Source organism: Neodiprion lecontei, chromosome 3, assembly GCF_021901455.1.
Source record: "Neodiprion lecontei isolate iyNeoLeco1 chromosome 3, iyNeoLeco1.1, whole genome shotgun sequence".
NCBI classification, from domain to species: domain Eukaryota; kingdom Metazoa; phylum Arthropoda; class Insecta; order Hymenoptera; family Diprionidae; genus Neodiprion; species Neodiprion lecontei.
In genome coordinates this window covers 41,565,260-41,580,427 of record NC_060262.1, presented here as the reverse complement: position 1 = coordinate 41,580,427, position 15,168 = coordinate 41,565,260, and the positions used below count along the sequence as shown (strand labels likewise).

At 38.7% G+C, this 15,168-nt stretch overlaps 3 protein-coding genes and 1 long non-coding RNA gene across 10 annotated transcripts; 1 reads left to right on the top strand and 3 right to left on the bottom strand.

The window, feature by feature from the left end:
• Positions 1 to 100: 100 nt before the first annotated feature.
• On the bottom strand, positions 101 to 5,400 carry LOC124293622 (juvenile hormone acid O-methyltransferase-like). 3 transcript variants are annotated; one of them, XM_046735078.1, is made up of 6 exons: positions 5,304 to 5,400; positions 4,115 to 4,405; positions 3,867 to 4,038; positions 3,647 to 3,779; positions 2,984 to 3,131; positions 101 to 2,912 (listed from the first exon to the last, which is right to left on the bottom strand). In XM_046735078.1, exons 2-6 carry the CDS (start codon positions 4,299 to 4,301, stop codon positions 2,722 to 2,724), a joined length of 831 nt encoding a protein of 276 aa, XP_046591034.1. In that variant the 5' UTR covers positions 4,302 to 4,405; positions 5,304 to 5,400; the 3' UTR covers positions 101 to 2,721. The 3 variants fall into 3 exon arrangements, with proteins under 3 accessions (XP_046591034.1, XP_046591036.1, XP_046591035.1); XM_046735080.1 differs by having other exon boundaries at positions 4,115 to 4,358; positions 5,304 to 5,398; XM_046735079.1 differs by having other exon boundaries at positions 4,583 to 5,370.
• An 876-nt stretch (positions 5,401 to 6,276) lies between these two features.
• Positions 6,277 to 7,401, top strand: LOC124293624. Its single transcript, XR_006903496.1, has 2 exons — positions 6,277 to 6,379; positions 7,369 to 7,401. It is a non-coding gene; the product is annotated as an uncharacterized LOC124293624 (long non-coding RNA).
• A 63-nt stretch (positions 7,402 to 7,464) lies between these two features.
• LOC124293614 (juvenile hormone acid O-methyltransferase-like) lies at positions 7,465 to 9,224 on the bottom strand. Of its 2 annotated transcripts, XM_046735058.1 has the most exons (6): positions 9,089 to 9,224; positions 8,655 to 8,875; positions 8,407 to 8,578; positions 8,187 to 8,319; positions 7,753 to 7,900; positions 7,465 to 7,692 (listed from the first exon to the last, which is right to left on the bottom strand). In XM_046735058.1, exons 2-6 carry the CDS (start codon positions 8,839 to 8,841, stop codon positions 7,502 to 7,504), a joined length of 831 nt encoding a protein of 276 aa, XP_046591014.1. In that variant the 5' UTR covers positions 8,842 to 8,875; positions 9,089 to 9,224; the 3' UTR covers positions 7,465 to 7,501. The 2 variants fall into 2 exon arrangements, with proteins under 2 accessions (XP_046591014.1, XP_046591013.1); XM_046735057.1 differs by lacking the exon at positions 9,089 to 9,224 and having other exon boundaries at positions 8,655 to 8,931.
• A 603-nt stretch (positions 9,225 to 9,827) lies between these two features.
• LOC124293620 (juvenile hormone acid O-methyltransferase-like) lies at positions 9,828 to 15,006 on the bottom strand. 4 transcript variants are annotated; one of them, XM_046735073.1, is made up of 6 exons: positions 14,911 to 15,006; positions 13,722 to 14,012; positions 13,474 to 13,645; positions 13,254 to 13,386; positions 12,591 to 12,738; positions 9,828 to 12,519 (listed from the first exon to the last, which is right to left on the bottom strand). In XM_046735073.1, exons 2-6 carry the CDS (start codon positions 13,906 to 13,908, stop codon positions 12,329 to 12,331), a joined length of 831 nt encoding a protein of 276 aa, XP_046591029.1. In that variant the 5' UTR covers positions 13,909 to 14,012; positions 14,911 to 15,006; the 3' UTR covers positions 9,828 to 12,328. The 4 variants fall into 4 exon arrangements, with proteins under 4 accessions (XP_046591029.1, XP_046591031.1, XP_046591030.1 ...); XM_046735075.1 differs by having other exon boundaries at positions 13,722 to 13,965; positions 14,911 to 15,005; XM_046735074.1 differs by having other exon boundaries at positions 14,190 to 14,977.
• Positions 15,007 to 15,168: the final 162 nt, after the last annotated feature.

The window sequence follows — 15,168 nt, the reverse complement described above, 5'->3', positions numbered from 1 at the left end:
TAACGATGATGTGCTCAGAATAGGTTTACCCGATGGGTTCTGACTCGTATAGAATCTTGATGATTCACGGTTGTAGAAAGTATACATTCAATGAGAGATGGTGAGTTAAGAAATATATGATCATATATTATAATAAGTAGTACAAATTGTCGTGATCACAAGCTCAATTGTACGACCAGAAACGCAGTTCACGTTTACTCTAACATCTGGCATGGATTGACGTTGCAGCGTTGTGATGAATCTTAACAATGTAAAAAAGCTTTTGCTGTATCTCTTACTCCGGCAGATGGTTAAATTCCAGAATCTTTTTTTATAATTCCCAACGAAGAAACTAAAGTGTTGTCGGTAGGTATGAACTCTATCGTCTACCGATCCAAATGTAGAACATTGGATTTACCCGAATTTTCCAATCCAATGGTACACAGGGGTGGCAACGTATTTTATGCATGCTGATAGAATTGGATCGGTTTCAAAACGTGTAAATAGTGATACGTGGTCATAAACTGAATATATTTACTTCAAATACGGGTAGGAAATGATGTGGACAACCGGTAATGGATACTTGAGTGAAAATTGAAAAGGACAAAACAGAGGACTGCAAGAATGGCCAGAACGAGGTAGGGACACGGCAGTGTCAGGGCCTGATTGATTACTTGAGGTGCACTGCTCCTCGTATTCGTCGGGTAAGGTCAAAAAGGACCACAAAGTTTATTCAATCAATGATTAATTGGCTGGGCCAGCCGAAATGTCGTTAATTAACCCTTTGAGGGGCACATTTAAAAATAAAACCAATCACCAGAGTCCAAGTGGTCCAAAGGGTTTTCGGGGTCGCTGATTACGAATCTGAGATTAGATTTGCGAAATTCCAGATGGCGGACGAAATTTTTAAAAATCGACCGATTTATGCCAAATTTGATATACGGGGTTATTTGCGGCCGCTGATTACGAATCTGAGGTTAGATTTGCGAAATTCGAGATGGCGGATCTAAGATGGCGGACGAAAATTAAAAAATCAACCGATTTATGCCAAATTTGATATCCGGGGGTTTTTGGAATCGCTGATTACGAAGCAGACATCAGATTTGCATTATTCAAGATGGTGGATTCAAGGTAGTGACTATCATTTCCAAAGTCCTGAATATAAAATGAAACAAGGCGCTTATTCTCCCTTTCAGCGTGACCCAGGACTAACGACGTGGACATGGGATGAAATTAGTTACTTCTTTGTTTTTTCTTCGTGTTTTTACATTATTTATGATTTCTCATTCTTCCACTCAAATGGAAAAAACGCAAAGAAAAGACAATGTTCTATGCGACAATAGTTCTAGTTATAAGTATTCAAGAGTTGATTTTTGATTGCGGGTTTGTATTCGCCATCTAATGCTGGAATATGGAATCATTCGCCATTTGCCTCGTGTAAAATTATATTACGTACTCAGCGCACCGTAAAACATGGATATGTCACATTTGATTATAAGGTTATTGGGTTTTGGGGTTATTCAAAATTATAAATTTTTCATTTTGCAAAGACTGGCGTGTCAAAAATTTGTAAAAAACATATACGTACATATAATAGTACTAAGAATAGAAAGGATTTGTAAAAATTTTCAGAGCTCTAGCTTTATACGTTTACCCAAAGCCGATTTTTTCGGAAGATATTGATTTTTTTAAATTGATTGTTTATAAGAATCAAAACAAAACAAGTCAGTTGATCCAATTTCTCATAATGAATACATTTAGGAACCTAAGAGTCTGAAAAACGCCTTAGTACAGGTAAAAGTCACGAAACATCGAAGAAATAATAATAAAAAAAAAAATAAAATAGGTCGCCTCAAACCCCACAAAGGGTTAAATAAACTTGGTTGGCCTTTCTGACCTTACCCGACGAACACATGAAGCGTTAAAAAGTAAAGCAAGTAACATCAGCAGATCTATAGGAAAGATTTTAATTCTACTCGAAACATTCATAGACTCTCCGTTAAAGATGATACTGAGAAGCAATGGCAATTACGCTTAAATATTATGGTAAATCAGATACATGGATAGGACTGATGTGCTGTACGAGGTCGCGGAAAATTCAGGAGAATCTTTTGGAGAAGTAACAAGTTGCTGAGAGACCCAAAATTTGTGCTTGTATTTCCAATTTTGAAGAGAATGATGTGCTAGATTTGATTGTTCGTCAAGTCATACTTTGAGTGTTAAGGTATTGGTGGTGATGTGAAGCTATTGGTGGCTGTTGGATGGATCATGGTAGATTCATTTTCAGGGCCCATATTGACGGTTTTGTTTTTTGGAAATCAATAGATAAAAATAATAGTAAAATTAATAATGATACATAATATAACTAATAATAATAAGAGTAATTATTAGCTCTGACGATTATTCGTAAAATGATAACAAGGAGCCTACAAGTACAGTAAGAAAAATCAAAACCTAGAACCATAATATAGCTAGCAAAAGTAAGATAACAGTGCGTTTTCTCTTTTCAAAAGTGCGAAAGCTCCTCGTTTCAATCAAGGCAGTGATGGAGAAAACGTACATTTTCTATTTTTCACCAAACTTATTGTTAGATCTCGTGTATGTTTTCATACTCCAACTACACGAGCGATATTGCTTAAATTATATTTTTAATTTTCTAAGTGAAAGTAATCGTTTTTATCAATAACAAAGAATACGAAGAAAGATCAAGATACAGACATTCGTTGGTTATCTGGCTGTCTATTAATTGATCGAAGGTTTTTTCAAGTAAACTACAAACATGTGATGTCTGCAGAGTATGTTATAGCCACCATTGTTATCCTTGTTGAAGAAAATCCCGTTCTTCGTCGCTTCTATGCCCAAATCTACTTCATACTCTCGCTGTAGTTGAGCCGGCATGCGGTGAATGAACGGGTTGACAGCTGCCATTACTCCTAAAAACGGATTAAAATCCTGACGAGACTGCTGTAATGATATAATCTATCGCGCAGACAATTATACTTACTGCCGAAATCATTCGGAGTGTCGTAAATGTTGCTTATTTCTCTGCGACTGCAGTGGCTGATCTCAAAGCCGACCTCTCGAAGCAATTTTTTCAGGTTCTCGCGTGGATGTTCGGCGTGCTGAAATACGGGAATGAACCTGTCCGCATCCTGTAATTGAATATGAATACATCAGGAGTATTGTTTGGGCTACGTCTTGCAAATGTGTTATCCTCACACTTTAGCGAGTCTCAGAATCCTTATAAGAGATTCGCACTATTGTCATGATGCAAAATAAGTATTTACTGAATGTACGCGGCCGTCGCCAGATCGGCAATTCCTGAAGAGGGGAGAAGATTTCAGTACTCGAAACGTCGAGACGAAGACGGAAAGAGAAGCAGTGGGCATAGTACCGTCAGCTCCACGGGAGGGAGCAAAGACGGAGGAGTGGGGTTGGCCTCTCCCCAACTCGCAAATATTATTTTGTATTAAGAAATATCTGCTATCAAATTTCACACATTATAAACAACCTTTGATAAGAAAAATTATGAGATTATTTCTAAACTCGACAAATGTACTGCGACACACGCGTCGGATTGTGATAAACGATTTATAAATGCAAAAATTACGTAAACGCTGATAGATACTAAAATGACATGGATTTTACCAGTCTGAAAACAACATACCGTCATGTAACGCTGGTATCGAGGCATAGCCGCCAGCACCTTGTACGCGTCCATGCAAGGAAAATCGCTCACAAAGGTCAAGAAGCCCGAACCTCCAGGACGCAGAAGTTCAAAGATGTTCTCGAAGGCTTGGCTGAAAGCAGGGACGATATCATGGTGTGACTCCGTAAGCCAGAGATAATGATCGAGCCATCCGAGGAGACGAGTGACGAGAACCTACCGCATGTCTTCGCACCAGTGTAAACAATAGAACGACGTAACGTGATCGAATTGTTCAACTAGATCTTCGGCCAGCGTCGGAGACTCGATGTCCAGCTGGAGAAAGGATAGCCGATCGTTGGCGCCGTATTTTTCCTTTGCGTAGTCCAACATGGGCTTGGAAATGTCCGAGCCTGAAGTCAGAGTATAATCATTCGGTGGAATTAGGTCTTGGTAACACTGGTTATGAGGGTGCTGGTCGAAACTTACAGACAACGGTAGACTTCGGGTTAAGTTTTGGAAGGAGAAAATCGGTGACTACGTCACATGGACCGCTTCCGATGTCAAGGCACCGTCCTGACATTTGGCCAATTTCATTAGAATATTCTTCGATGAAGTCCCTGGTATCACGACGCGCCTCGTTGTTGATTTTAGAGTACAGGTCTGGTTTGAACATCGTTCTATTGTAAGACTTACTTCTCTTACTAGCAACGTTCTGCGATGTATAAAAATGCTGAAAAGTTTTTTTGTCTTCATCTCAATGCGATGTGGCTACCTACACTGTTAAAATGTTCGTAAATTCACTACACATTTATTACACAAAAGTGTCGTTACCGAGCATTCTCATTAAGTATGCAATAAAATTTTGTAGGTTAGCTCAATTCGTTTGGAGAAACGCAAAAGCCTATTCTGAATTTACTAAATTATGTAGTATATTTATTATATTTGTAAATTTACCATTCACTTGCTATACGGTATTTGGCATTAACTAGATATACCGCTGAATTTACGAGATAAGTGTAAACAGATTACAGTCTTGTTAAAACAAAAAATTTATTCTAGCGAAAGGAATTAATATGCATCTCTATTAATTTCATTCTACAATTTCGAATTTCCCAAACCTGAATTTCAAAATCACCCCGAAGAATTTTAGTTTTACTTGATACTACGTCATACGTCCTGTATTTAAAAAGTTTCTCAACTGTTTTTCGAAATTCCGGAATTTTCTTGTGAATCCGCACAAGTTCTGCGTATCTAAATTTTGTACAAAATACTTCACAGCATCAGATTTCAGCAAAGCCCAAAGAATTACCATTTTAATTTTGTTTGGGTGGGACATTCTAATGTTCACAATATTCACAGTCTAATCTTAAAAAATCAACGATACGATCGAATCTGGAAAATATCTCGTGGATTGTCGTGTATGGTGATTAGTCTGCCGATTTCCTGTATACCCCTTTTTTCACGCGTACGATTAGAGGACATATCGATTTGAAAACCGATAATATGATGGGTTTTCCTTAACCACTACTTGAGAAAGTTCACTGCGATACTGGCTGATTGCATAACGGATGCCGATAGGTGTGGTTGTGGCCAAATTCACTTCGTGGGTAAGACGAAGAAAAGATATTTAAAGAATCGCAAATCAACGTATTTATCAATTGACTAATTTTCTTACTCTTCGACGGTGAGCCGACCGTGCAAACAAACTATTAATGTAAGCTTATTAAAATTATGCGGACCCGTCACGGTACAATGTGCAACTGTGTACGCACTGCATTTCATTGCATCTGTCATTCTAGAAATCTGTGATATCGGACAGTTATAGATAAAAACAACCGACATTTATAACGATATCTGCTGTTAATCTCCATCGACGTCAATCAAGGTTGCGAATTTTATTGTTCTAAATGAAGTCATACTGCAGTGCGGATGCAATTTCATCGCGTTGATTCAGAGATACAAAAAATAATGCGTCGAGGGAAACACGAGTGGATACTTTTGGAGCGATCAAAGCGTAATGTATGCTGGCAGAAAACGAAGTCACAACTTTCACGAATGTTCGCTAAATTGCCAATGCACAGTCAACAGTGTACAAGCTGACTGAATAAATTGACTTGTCGTCATAAAAAAATATCCAGGAGGAACTTTTGAATTTCGAGAATCACCAGATTTTTCTTTCTGCATCGTATTACATTCACTCTGGCGAGTTCTACACGATGTCCAATTTTTGTTTTGCCGTTACCTCGATCTTGACCACATCTCACATTCAGGTGAATAGTAACCGACTTGCCAACTTTCTCCGGATTCTGATCGTAAGTAAAATTTTTCATCTGTTGTGGCCAATATCTTTTCAGGTCGAAGTTTGGAAGAGCGGCGCAGATTGAGACCAATGCCATAAAAATTTGATAACTAGTTCTAGATATCGTCGGATAAAAATATTGATTACATACTTACATTATGTAACGTGGCATTTCTTGACGCAGTTGAGTAGCGGTTCGGAAAGATGATTCGGCAGCGGCCTGATCAGCTCGTAATCAGTGGTCGGAGCAATCTTTCGAAAAGCAAAGGTCCCGGGGTCGTATCTTGGTGCATTCTAAGCTGTGAAATAATTTTTTCCGGATCCGCCGAAACGCATGTCGCAAACCACACGTACATATGTATACACATCATAATCTGAAAATGATTGGAGGTGATTCTCTCTAGACTTCGAAAACGTGGAGATCTACCGACAACACAACTTTAATTTTCGGGGTGATTGCAACAACTTCCTTTTTTACCTTTGGGAACAAAGAAACGGGACGTCAAAATTACGTAGAGAATGATGGGATTATTTTTCATTGTTTTTTTATCCAACACTGTCAGTAGGGAACGTTTTATCTCCTACGGGGCTCAAACTCGTAAGAAAATGATATCTGTAACGGAAAAAAAGAATGTCCTGGTCCAGCGAATTGTATAATATTCACATACACTCGGCGAGAATTCTTGCTGTCGAAGCAAGAATTTTTACTGTAATAGCAAACATTGTGCCAAGTGAGCTTTTCAATTTAGCTAGCCTGTTAAACTTGAAAATTTCCAACCGCTGCGCTAAATTCTTCCCGGTGTCTTAATATCAACACTGAAACTTTCTGGTGCAGCGAATCATTTATTTCCGTCTACGCTTCACCAAATTTACGAGAATATATTAATTTCAAAATCATAAAGTTGGACAAATATTTGTCATATTTGTCGCTATCATTACTTTTGAAAATAATATTACGTTTAGTGGTTGTTTTGAGAAAAATCTCTTAAGCATATTAGTCGTCATACGTTTGAAACGGTGAAAGCGAAGTTTGTTCCAGATTTATATCTAGGAAATGCTGGTAGATGCATTCAGAAAGACAACGCTGTTACAGTGTGATATTTTAATAATTACAAGAAACACATTTTACATTTATACTCAGGTTTATAACAAAGTTGAACCCAAGCACAAATCAATCCGAATTCAACCGGTAATCACTTGAAGTCGTTTGAAATCACGGTAGAAGTTCTTCGTAACCACTGAATATCCTTGATATTAAAATCATCTGAAATCGCTTCAAACCGTTTCCGAAGTCGAGTAAAATTATTGAGAATCGTGTGAAATTTTGTAATCGCTCGTCACCTTATCTGCGGTTAGTGAATAGGTCCTTGAGAAAACGTTGTTGCTACAGTACGAGATCAGCTTTGCTGATCAACTTTTCAAGTCTTTATTTCATTTGCAGATTCACCATATAACGCACGTTCTTCTCAACGTATCGAATTAAAAAAAAAAGACGTGGTTAACAGGACACGTAAACAATTCAGAACACGAACGATGATTGATGTATCGACTTTTAATAATTATTTGGCTGTCTATCAGTGGACCAATGGCTTTTTCAAGTAAACTACAAAGGTATGGCGTCTGGACAGTATATTATAATCATCATTCCTATCCTTGTTGACGATGAATGTGTGCTTTCTTGCTTCTATGTCCAGATCTATTCTGTACTCCCGCTGTAGATCAGACGGCATGCGGTGTATGAAGGGGTTCACGCATGCCATGAATTCTGCAAACGGTTCAAAATCAATGACATTGCTACGACAATAAGCCCAAACAAACAACTTACTGGCGAAAGCATCCGGGGTTTCGTAGATGTAAACTTTTTCTCTGCTACTGCAGTGACAGACCTCAAAGCCGACCTTTTCGAGCAGCATTTTCAGAGACTCGCGCGGACGTTGAGCGTGCTGAAATACTGGAATGAAACGGTCCGCATCCTGTAATTGAATACGATTAATTAAATGAAGAATGTTGTTCGGCGTGGATATCGAAAGATCTGACAAGTCTTCCGTGGGCTTATGACAAGACAGGCTACACTTGTGAACCTGTTTTCCTCTAAATATGGAAATTTTTAGGATCTCCAGAGATGCATTACTGTTATCGTAATGCGGAATAAGTATTAACTGAGATCACAAATCACGCGTCTTAGGAAAATTTTCAGATAGTTTATAAGAATAAAAGAATGACGTGCATTTTACAACGAGGTTAAAAGCAACGACATACCGTCATGTAACGCTGGTATCGAGGCATAGCCGCCAGCACCTTGTACGCGTCCATGCAAGGAAAATCGCTCACAAAGGTCAAGAAGCCCGAACCTCCAGGACGCAGCAGATCAAAGATGTTCTCGAAGGCTTGGCTGAAAGCAGGGACGATATCATGGTGTGACTCCGTAAGCCAGAGATAATGATCGAGCCATCCGAGGAGACGAGTGACGAGAACCTACCGCATGTCTTCGCACCAGTGTAAACAATAGAACGACGTGACGTGATCGAATTGTTCAACTAGATCTTCGGCCAGCGTCGGAGACTCGATGTCCAGCTGGAGAAAGGATAGCCGATCGTTGGCGCCGTATTTTTCCTTTGCGTAGTCCAACATGGGCTTGGAAATGTCCGAGCCTGAAGTCAGAGTATAATCATTCGGTGGAATTAAGTCTTGGTAACACTGGTTATGAGGGTGCTGGTCGAAACTTACAGACAACGGTAGCCTTTGGATTCAGTACCGGAAGGAGAGAATCGACGACTAGGTCGCAGGGTCCACATCCGATATCAAGGCATCTTCCTGACATCTGACCAATTTCATTGGAATACTCCTGTATAAAGTCGCTAGTCTCGCGACGCACTAGTTCGTCGTGTGCAGAGTACTCGGCTGGTTTGAACATCGTTTTAATGGTTATCGCTTTCACGGGCAAGGTCCTACGGTTTATAAATACGCTGAAAATCTCCTCATCGTTCATCTTTGTTATACGTAGGAACGTATTTTTCCTTGGAATTGGTGTATTGTTGTAAGACATGCCTTATCGTTAGTAAATCGTATTATACACTTCAGCATTCTGCGGAATATTTGAATGAGCTATCGTAGGACCTCCTCAACATTCAAGCACAGTTTGCACTAATGTAGTCACTTACCTTCTGGGAATATTGAGATATCCGCTCTAATTACAGTTCCTGTTCTTATGACTTCAGCGAATGCCGACCCAATAATAACTGATAGTAAGTTGTGCTAAAACTGCGTGGACCGTTCATTTTTTCTGGGATCAATGTAGATGGCTTCCGAGAATGGCGTAATCATCTCAAAGCTGATAACGTAACACGGATCTGATACGACGTCGACCGCGTAATTTGCTTAAGTTATTATGCTCGGATTCGTTTTACTAACTGCTGTTTCTACTGCTTTTGAACTGTGCCAAAACGGTCCAAGATTGATCTATGCCTCATAATACTCAGAATTGCATAAAATCATAGTTATAATTGCAGCTCTAATTCCAAGATATTAGATCATTTATGCAGATTTTCTGAACTGTGCGAGTTACGCTGGTATTCCGACTTCGTGAAAAGATCAACGCTGACATGTGCGTGTGGGGACAGTTGCATACATTACCAGGTGTAGACGTGCCGGATTTCACCCTTAATTGAAATCTGACAGGACTAGCATTTTTAAACATCTCCACGTAAATCGGGAATTTAAACATGAATGTAATATCGGTATCAGTTACTTAGTCAGTACGACAGTACTTCTTCGATATTTGACTATCGTTCCAAAGGTTCTAACGATGATGTGCTCAGAATAGGTTTACCCGATGGGTTCTGACTCGTATAGAATCTTGATGATTCACGGTTGTAGAAAGTATACATTCAATGAGAGATGGTGAGTTAAGAAATATATGATCATATATTATAATAAGTAGTACAAATTGTCGTGATCACAAGCTCAATTGTACGACCAGAAACGCAGTTCACGTTTACTCTAACATCTGGCATGGATTGACGTTGCAGCGTTGTGATGAATCTTAACAATGTAAAAAAGCTTTTGCTGTATCTCTTACTCCGGCAGATGGTTAAATTCCAGAATCTTTTTTTATAATTCCCAACGAAGAAACTAAAGTGTTGTCGGTAGGTATGAACTCTATCGTCTACCGATCCAAATGTAGAACATTGGATTTACCCGAATTTTCCAATCCAATGGTACACAGGGGTGGCAACGTATTTTATGCATGCTGATAGAATTGGATCGGTTTCAAAACGTGTAAATAGTGATACGTGGTCATAAACTGAATATATTTACTTTAAATACGGGTAGGAAATGATGTGGACAACCGGTAATGGATACTTGAGTGAAAATTGAAAAGGACAAAACAGAGGACTGCAAGAATGGCCAGAACGAGGTAGGGACACGGCAGTGTCAGGGCCTGATTGATTACTTGAGGGGCACTGCTCCTCGTATTCGTCGGGTAAGGTCAAAAAGGACCACAAAGTTTATTTAATCAATGATTAATTGGCTGGGCCAGCCGAAATGTCGTTAATTAACCCTTTGAGGGGCACATTTAAAAATAAAACCAATCAGCAAAGTCCAAGTGGTCCAAAGGGTTTTCGGGGTCGCTGATTACGAATCTGAGGTTAGATTTGCGAAATTCAAGATGGTGGACGAAATTTTAAAAAATCGACCGATTTGTGCCAAATTTGATATCCGGGGGTTTTTGGAATCGCTGATTACGAAGCAGACATCAGATTTGCATTATTCAAGATGGTGGATCCAAGGTAGTGACTATCATTTCCAAAGTCCTGAATATAAAATGAAATAAGGCGCTTATTCTCCCTTTCAGCATGACCCAGGACTAACGACGTGGACATGGGATGAAATTAGTTACTTCTTTGTTTTTTCTTCGTGTTTTTACATTATTTATGATTTCTCATTCTTCCACTCAAATGGAAAAAACGCAAAGAAAAGACAATGTTCTATGCGACAATAGTTCTAGTTATAAGTATTCAAGAGTTGATTTTTGATTGCGGGTTTGTATTCGCCATCTAATGCTGGAATATGGAATCATTCGCCATTTGCCTCGTGTAAAATTATATTACGTACTCAGCGCACCGTAAAACATGGATATGTCACATTTGATTATAAGGTTATTGGGTTTTGGGGTTATTCAAAATTATAAATTTTTCATTTTGCAAAGACTGGCGTGTCAAAAATTTGTAAAAAACATATACGTACATATAATAGTACTAAGAATAGAAAGGATTTGTAAAAATTTTCAGAGCTCTAGCTTTATACGTTTACCCAAAGCCGATTTTTTCGGAAGATATTGATTTTTTTAAATTGATTGTTTATAAGAATCAAAACAAAACAAGTCAGTTGATCCAATTTCTCATAATGAATACATTTAGGAACCTAAGAGTCTGAAAAACGCCTTAGTACAGGTAAAAGTCACGAAACATCGAAGAAATAATAATAAAAAAAAAAATAAAATAGGTCGCCTCAAACCCCACAAAGGGTTAAATAAACTTGGTTGGCCTTTCTGACCTTACCCGACGAACACATGAAGCGTTAAAAAGTAAAGCAAGTAACATCAGCAGATCTATAGGAAAGATTTTAATTCTACTCGAAACATTCATAGACTCTCCGTTAAAGATGATACTGAGAAGCAATGGCAATTACGCTTAAATATTATGGTAAATCAGATACATGGATAGGACTGATGTGCTGTACGAGGTCGCGGAAAATTCAGGAGAATCTTTTGGAGAAGTAACAAGTTGCTGAGAGACCCAAAATTTGTGCTTGTATTTCCAATTTTGAAGAGAATGATGTGCTAGATTTGATTGTTCGTCAAGTCATACTTTGAGTGTTAAGGTATTGGTGGTGATGTGAAGCTATTGGTGGCTGTTGGATGGATCATGGTAGATTCATTTTCAGGGCCCATATTGACGGTTTTGTTTTTTGGAAATCAATAGATAAAAATAATAGTAAAATTAATAATGATACATAATATAACTAATAATAATAAGAGTAATTATTAGCTCTGACGATTATTCGTAAAATGATAACAAGGAGCCTACAAGTACAGTAAGAAAAATCAAAACCTAGAACCATAATATAGCTAGCAAAAGTAAGATAACAGTGCGTTTTCTCTTTTCAAAAGTGCGAAAGCTCCTCGTTTCAATCAAGGCAGTGATGGAGAAAACGTACATTTTCTATTTTTCACCAAACTTATTGTTAGATCTCGTGTATGTTTTCATACTCCAACTACACGAGCGATATTGCTTAAATTATATTTTTAATTTTCTAAGTGAAAGTAATCGTTTTTATCAATAACAAAGAATACGAAGAAAGATCAAGATACAGACATTCGTTGGTTATCTGGCTGTCTATTAATTGATCGAAGGTTTTTTCAAGTAAACTACAAACATGTGATGTCTGCAGAGTATGTTATAGCCACCATTGTTATCCTTGTTGAAGAAAATCCCGTTCTTCGTCGCTTCTATGCCCAAATCTACTTCATACTCTCGCTGTAGTTGAGCCGGCATGCGGTGAATGAACGGGTTGACAGCTGCCATTACTCCTAAAAACGGATTAAAATCCTGACGAGACTGCTGTAATGATATAATCTATCGCGCAGACAATTATACTTACTGCCGAAATCATTCGGAGTGTCGTAAATGTTGCTTATTTCTCTGCGACTGCAGTGGCTGATCTCAAAGCCGACCTCTCGAAGCAATTTTTTCAGGTTCTCGCGTGGATGTTCGGCGTGCTGAAATACGGGAATGAACCTGTCCGCATCCTGTAATTGAATATGAATACATCAGGAGTATTGTTTGGGCTACGTCTTGCAAATGTGTTATCCTCACACTTTAGCGAGTCTCAGAATCCTTATAAGAGATTCGCACTATTGTCATGATGCAAAATAAGTATTTACTGAATGTACGCGGCCGTCGCCAGATCGGCAATTCCTGAAGAGGGGAGAAGATTTCAGTACTCGAAACGTCGAGACGAAGACGGAAAGAGAAGCAGTGGGCATAGTACCGTCAGCTCCACGGGAGGGAGCAAAGACGGAGGAGTGGGGTTGGCCTCTCCCCAACTCGCAAATATTATTTTGTATTAAGAAATATCTGCTATCAAATTTCACACATTATAAACAACCTTTGATAAGAAAAATTATGAGATTATTTCTAAACTCGACAAATGTACTGCGACACACGCGTCGGATTGTGATAAACGATTTATAAATGCAAAAATTACGTAAACGCTGATAGATACTAAAATGACATGGATTTTACCAGTCTGAAAACAACATACCGTCATGTAACGCTGGTATCGAGGCATAGCCGCCAGCACCTTGTACGCGTCCATGCAAGGAAAATCGCTCACAAAGGTCAAGAAGCCCGAACCTCCAGGACGCAGAAGTTCAAAGATGTTCTCGAAGGCTTGGCTGAAAGCAGGGACGATATCATGGTGTGACTCCGTAAGCCAGAGATAATGATCGAGCCATCCGAGGAGACGAGTGACGAGAACCTACCGCATGTCTTCGCACCAGTGTAAACAATAGAACGACGTAACGTGATCGAATTGTTCAACTAGATCTTCGGCCAGCGTCGGAGACTCGATGTCCAGCTGGAGAAAGGATAGCCGATCGTTGGCGCCGTATTTTTCCTTTGCGTAGTCCAACATGGGCTTGGAAATGTCCGAGCCTGAAGTCAGAGTATAATCATTCGGTGGAATTAGGTCTTGGTAACACTGGTTATGAGGGTGCTGGTCGAAACTTACAGACAACGGTAGACTTCGGGTTAAGTTTTGGAAGGAGAAAATCGGTGACTACGTCACATGGACCGCTTCCGATGTCAAGGCACCGTCCTGACATTTGGCCAATTTCATTAGAATATTCTTCGATGAAGTCCCTGGTATCACGACGCGCCTCGTTGTTGATTTTAGAGTACAGGTCTGGTTTGAACATCGTTCTATTGTAAGACTTACTTCTCTTACTAGCAACGTTCTGCGATGTATAAAAATGCTGAAAAGTTTTTTTGTCTTCATCTCAATGCGATGTGGCTACCTACACTGTTAAAATGTTCGTAAATTCACTACACATTTATTACACAAAAGTGTCGTTACCGAGCATTCTCATTAAGTATGCAATAAAATTTTGTAGGTTAGCTCAATTCGTTTGGAGAAACGCAAAAGCCTATTCTGAATTTACTAAATTATGTAGTATATTTATTATATTTGTAAATTTACCATTCACTTGCTATACGGTATTTGGCATTAACTAGATATACCGCTGAATTTACGAGATAAGTGTAAACAGATTACAGTCTTGTTAAAACAAAAAATTTATTCTAGCGAAAGGAATTAATATGCATCTCTATTAATTTCATTCTACAATTTCGAATTTCCCAAACCTGAATTTCAAAATCACCCCGAAGAATTTTAGTTTTACTTGATACTACGTCATACGTCCTGTATTTAAAAAGTTTCTCAACTGTTTTTCGAAATTCCGGAATTTTCTTGTGAATCCGCACAAGTTCTGCGTATCTAAATTTTGTACAAAATACTTCACAGCATCAGATTTCAGCAAAGCCCAAAGAATTACCATTTTAATTTTGTTTGGGTGGGACATTCTAATGTTCACAATATTCACAGTCTAATCTTAAAAAATCAACGATACGATCGAATCTGGAAAATATCTCGTGGATTGTCGTGTATGGTGATTAGTCTGCCGATTTCCTGTATACCCCTTTTTTCACGCGTACGATTAGAGGACATATCGATTTGAAAACCGATAATATGATGGGTTTTCCTTAACCACTACTTGAGAAAGTTCACTGCGATACTGGCTGATTGCATAACGGATGCCGATAGGTGTGGTTGTGGCCAAATTCACTTCGTGGGTAAGACGAAGAAAAGATATTTAAAGAATCGCAAATCAACGTATTTATCAATTGACTAATTTTCTTACTCTTCGACGGTGAGCCGACCGTGCAAACAAACTATTAATGTAAGCTTATTAAAATTATGCGGACCCGTCACGGTACAATGTGCAACTGTGTACGCACTGCATTTCATTGCATCTGTCATTCTAGAAATCTGTGATATCGGACAGTTATAGATAAAAACAACCGACATTTATAACGATATCTGCTGTTAATCTCCATCGACGTCAATCAAGGTTGCGAATTTTATTGTTCTAAATGAAGTCATACTGCAGTGCGGATGC

Excerpts from the sequence above, each read along its gene's own strand:
- LOC124293620 (XM_046735073.1), bottom strand. The coding sequence starts at position 13,908 with ATGTTCAAACCAGACCTGTACTCTAAAATCAACAACGAGGCGCGTCGT. Across the intron at positions 13,646-13,721 it reads CCCGAAGTCTACCGTTGTCT|GCTCGGACATTTCCAAGCCC; the intron begins GTAAGTTTCGAC and ends CTCTGACTTCAG. Across the intron at positions 12,520-12,590 it reads CACTCCGAATGATTTCGGCA|GAGTAATGGCAGCTGTCAAC; the intron begins GTAAGTATAATT and ends ATCCGTTTTTAG.
- LOC124293622 (XM_046735078.1), bottom strand. The coding sequence starts at position 4,301 with ATGTTCAAACCAGACCTGTACTCTAAAATCAACAACGAGGCGCGTCGT. Across the intron at positions 3,132-3,646 it reads GATACCAGCGTTACATGACG|GATGCGGACAGGTTCATTCC; the intron begins GTATGTTGTTTT and ends ATTCAATTACAG. Across the intron at positions 2,913-2,983 it reads CACTCCGAATGATTTCGGCA|GAGTAATGGCAGCTGTCAAC; the intron begins GTAAGTATAATT and ends ATCCGTTTTTAG.
- LOC124293614 (XM_046735057.1), bottom strand. The coding sequence starts at position 8,916 with ATGAACGATGAGGAGATTTTCAGCGTATTTATAAACCGTAGGACCTTG. Across the intron at positions 8,579-8,654 it reads TCCAAAGGCTACCGTTGTCT|GCTCGGACATTTCCAAGCCC; the intron begins GTAAGTTTCGAC and ends CTCTGACTTCAG. Across the intron at positions 7,693-7,752 it reads AACCCCGGATGCTTTCGCCA|AATTCATGGCATGCGTGAAC; the intron begins GTAAGTTGTTTG and ends AACCGTTTGCAG.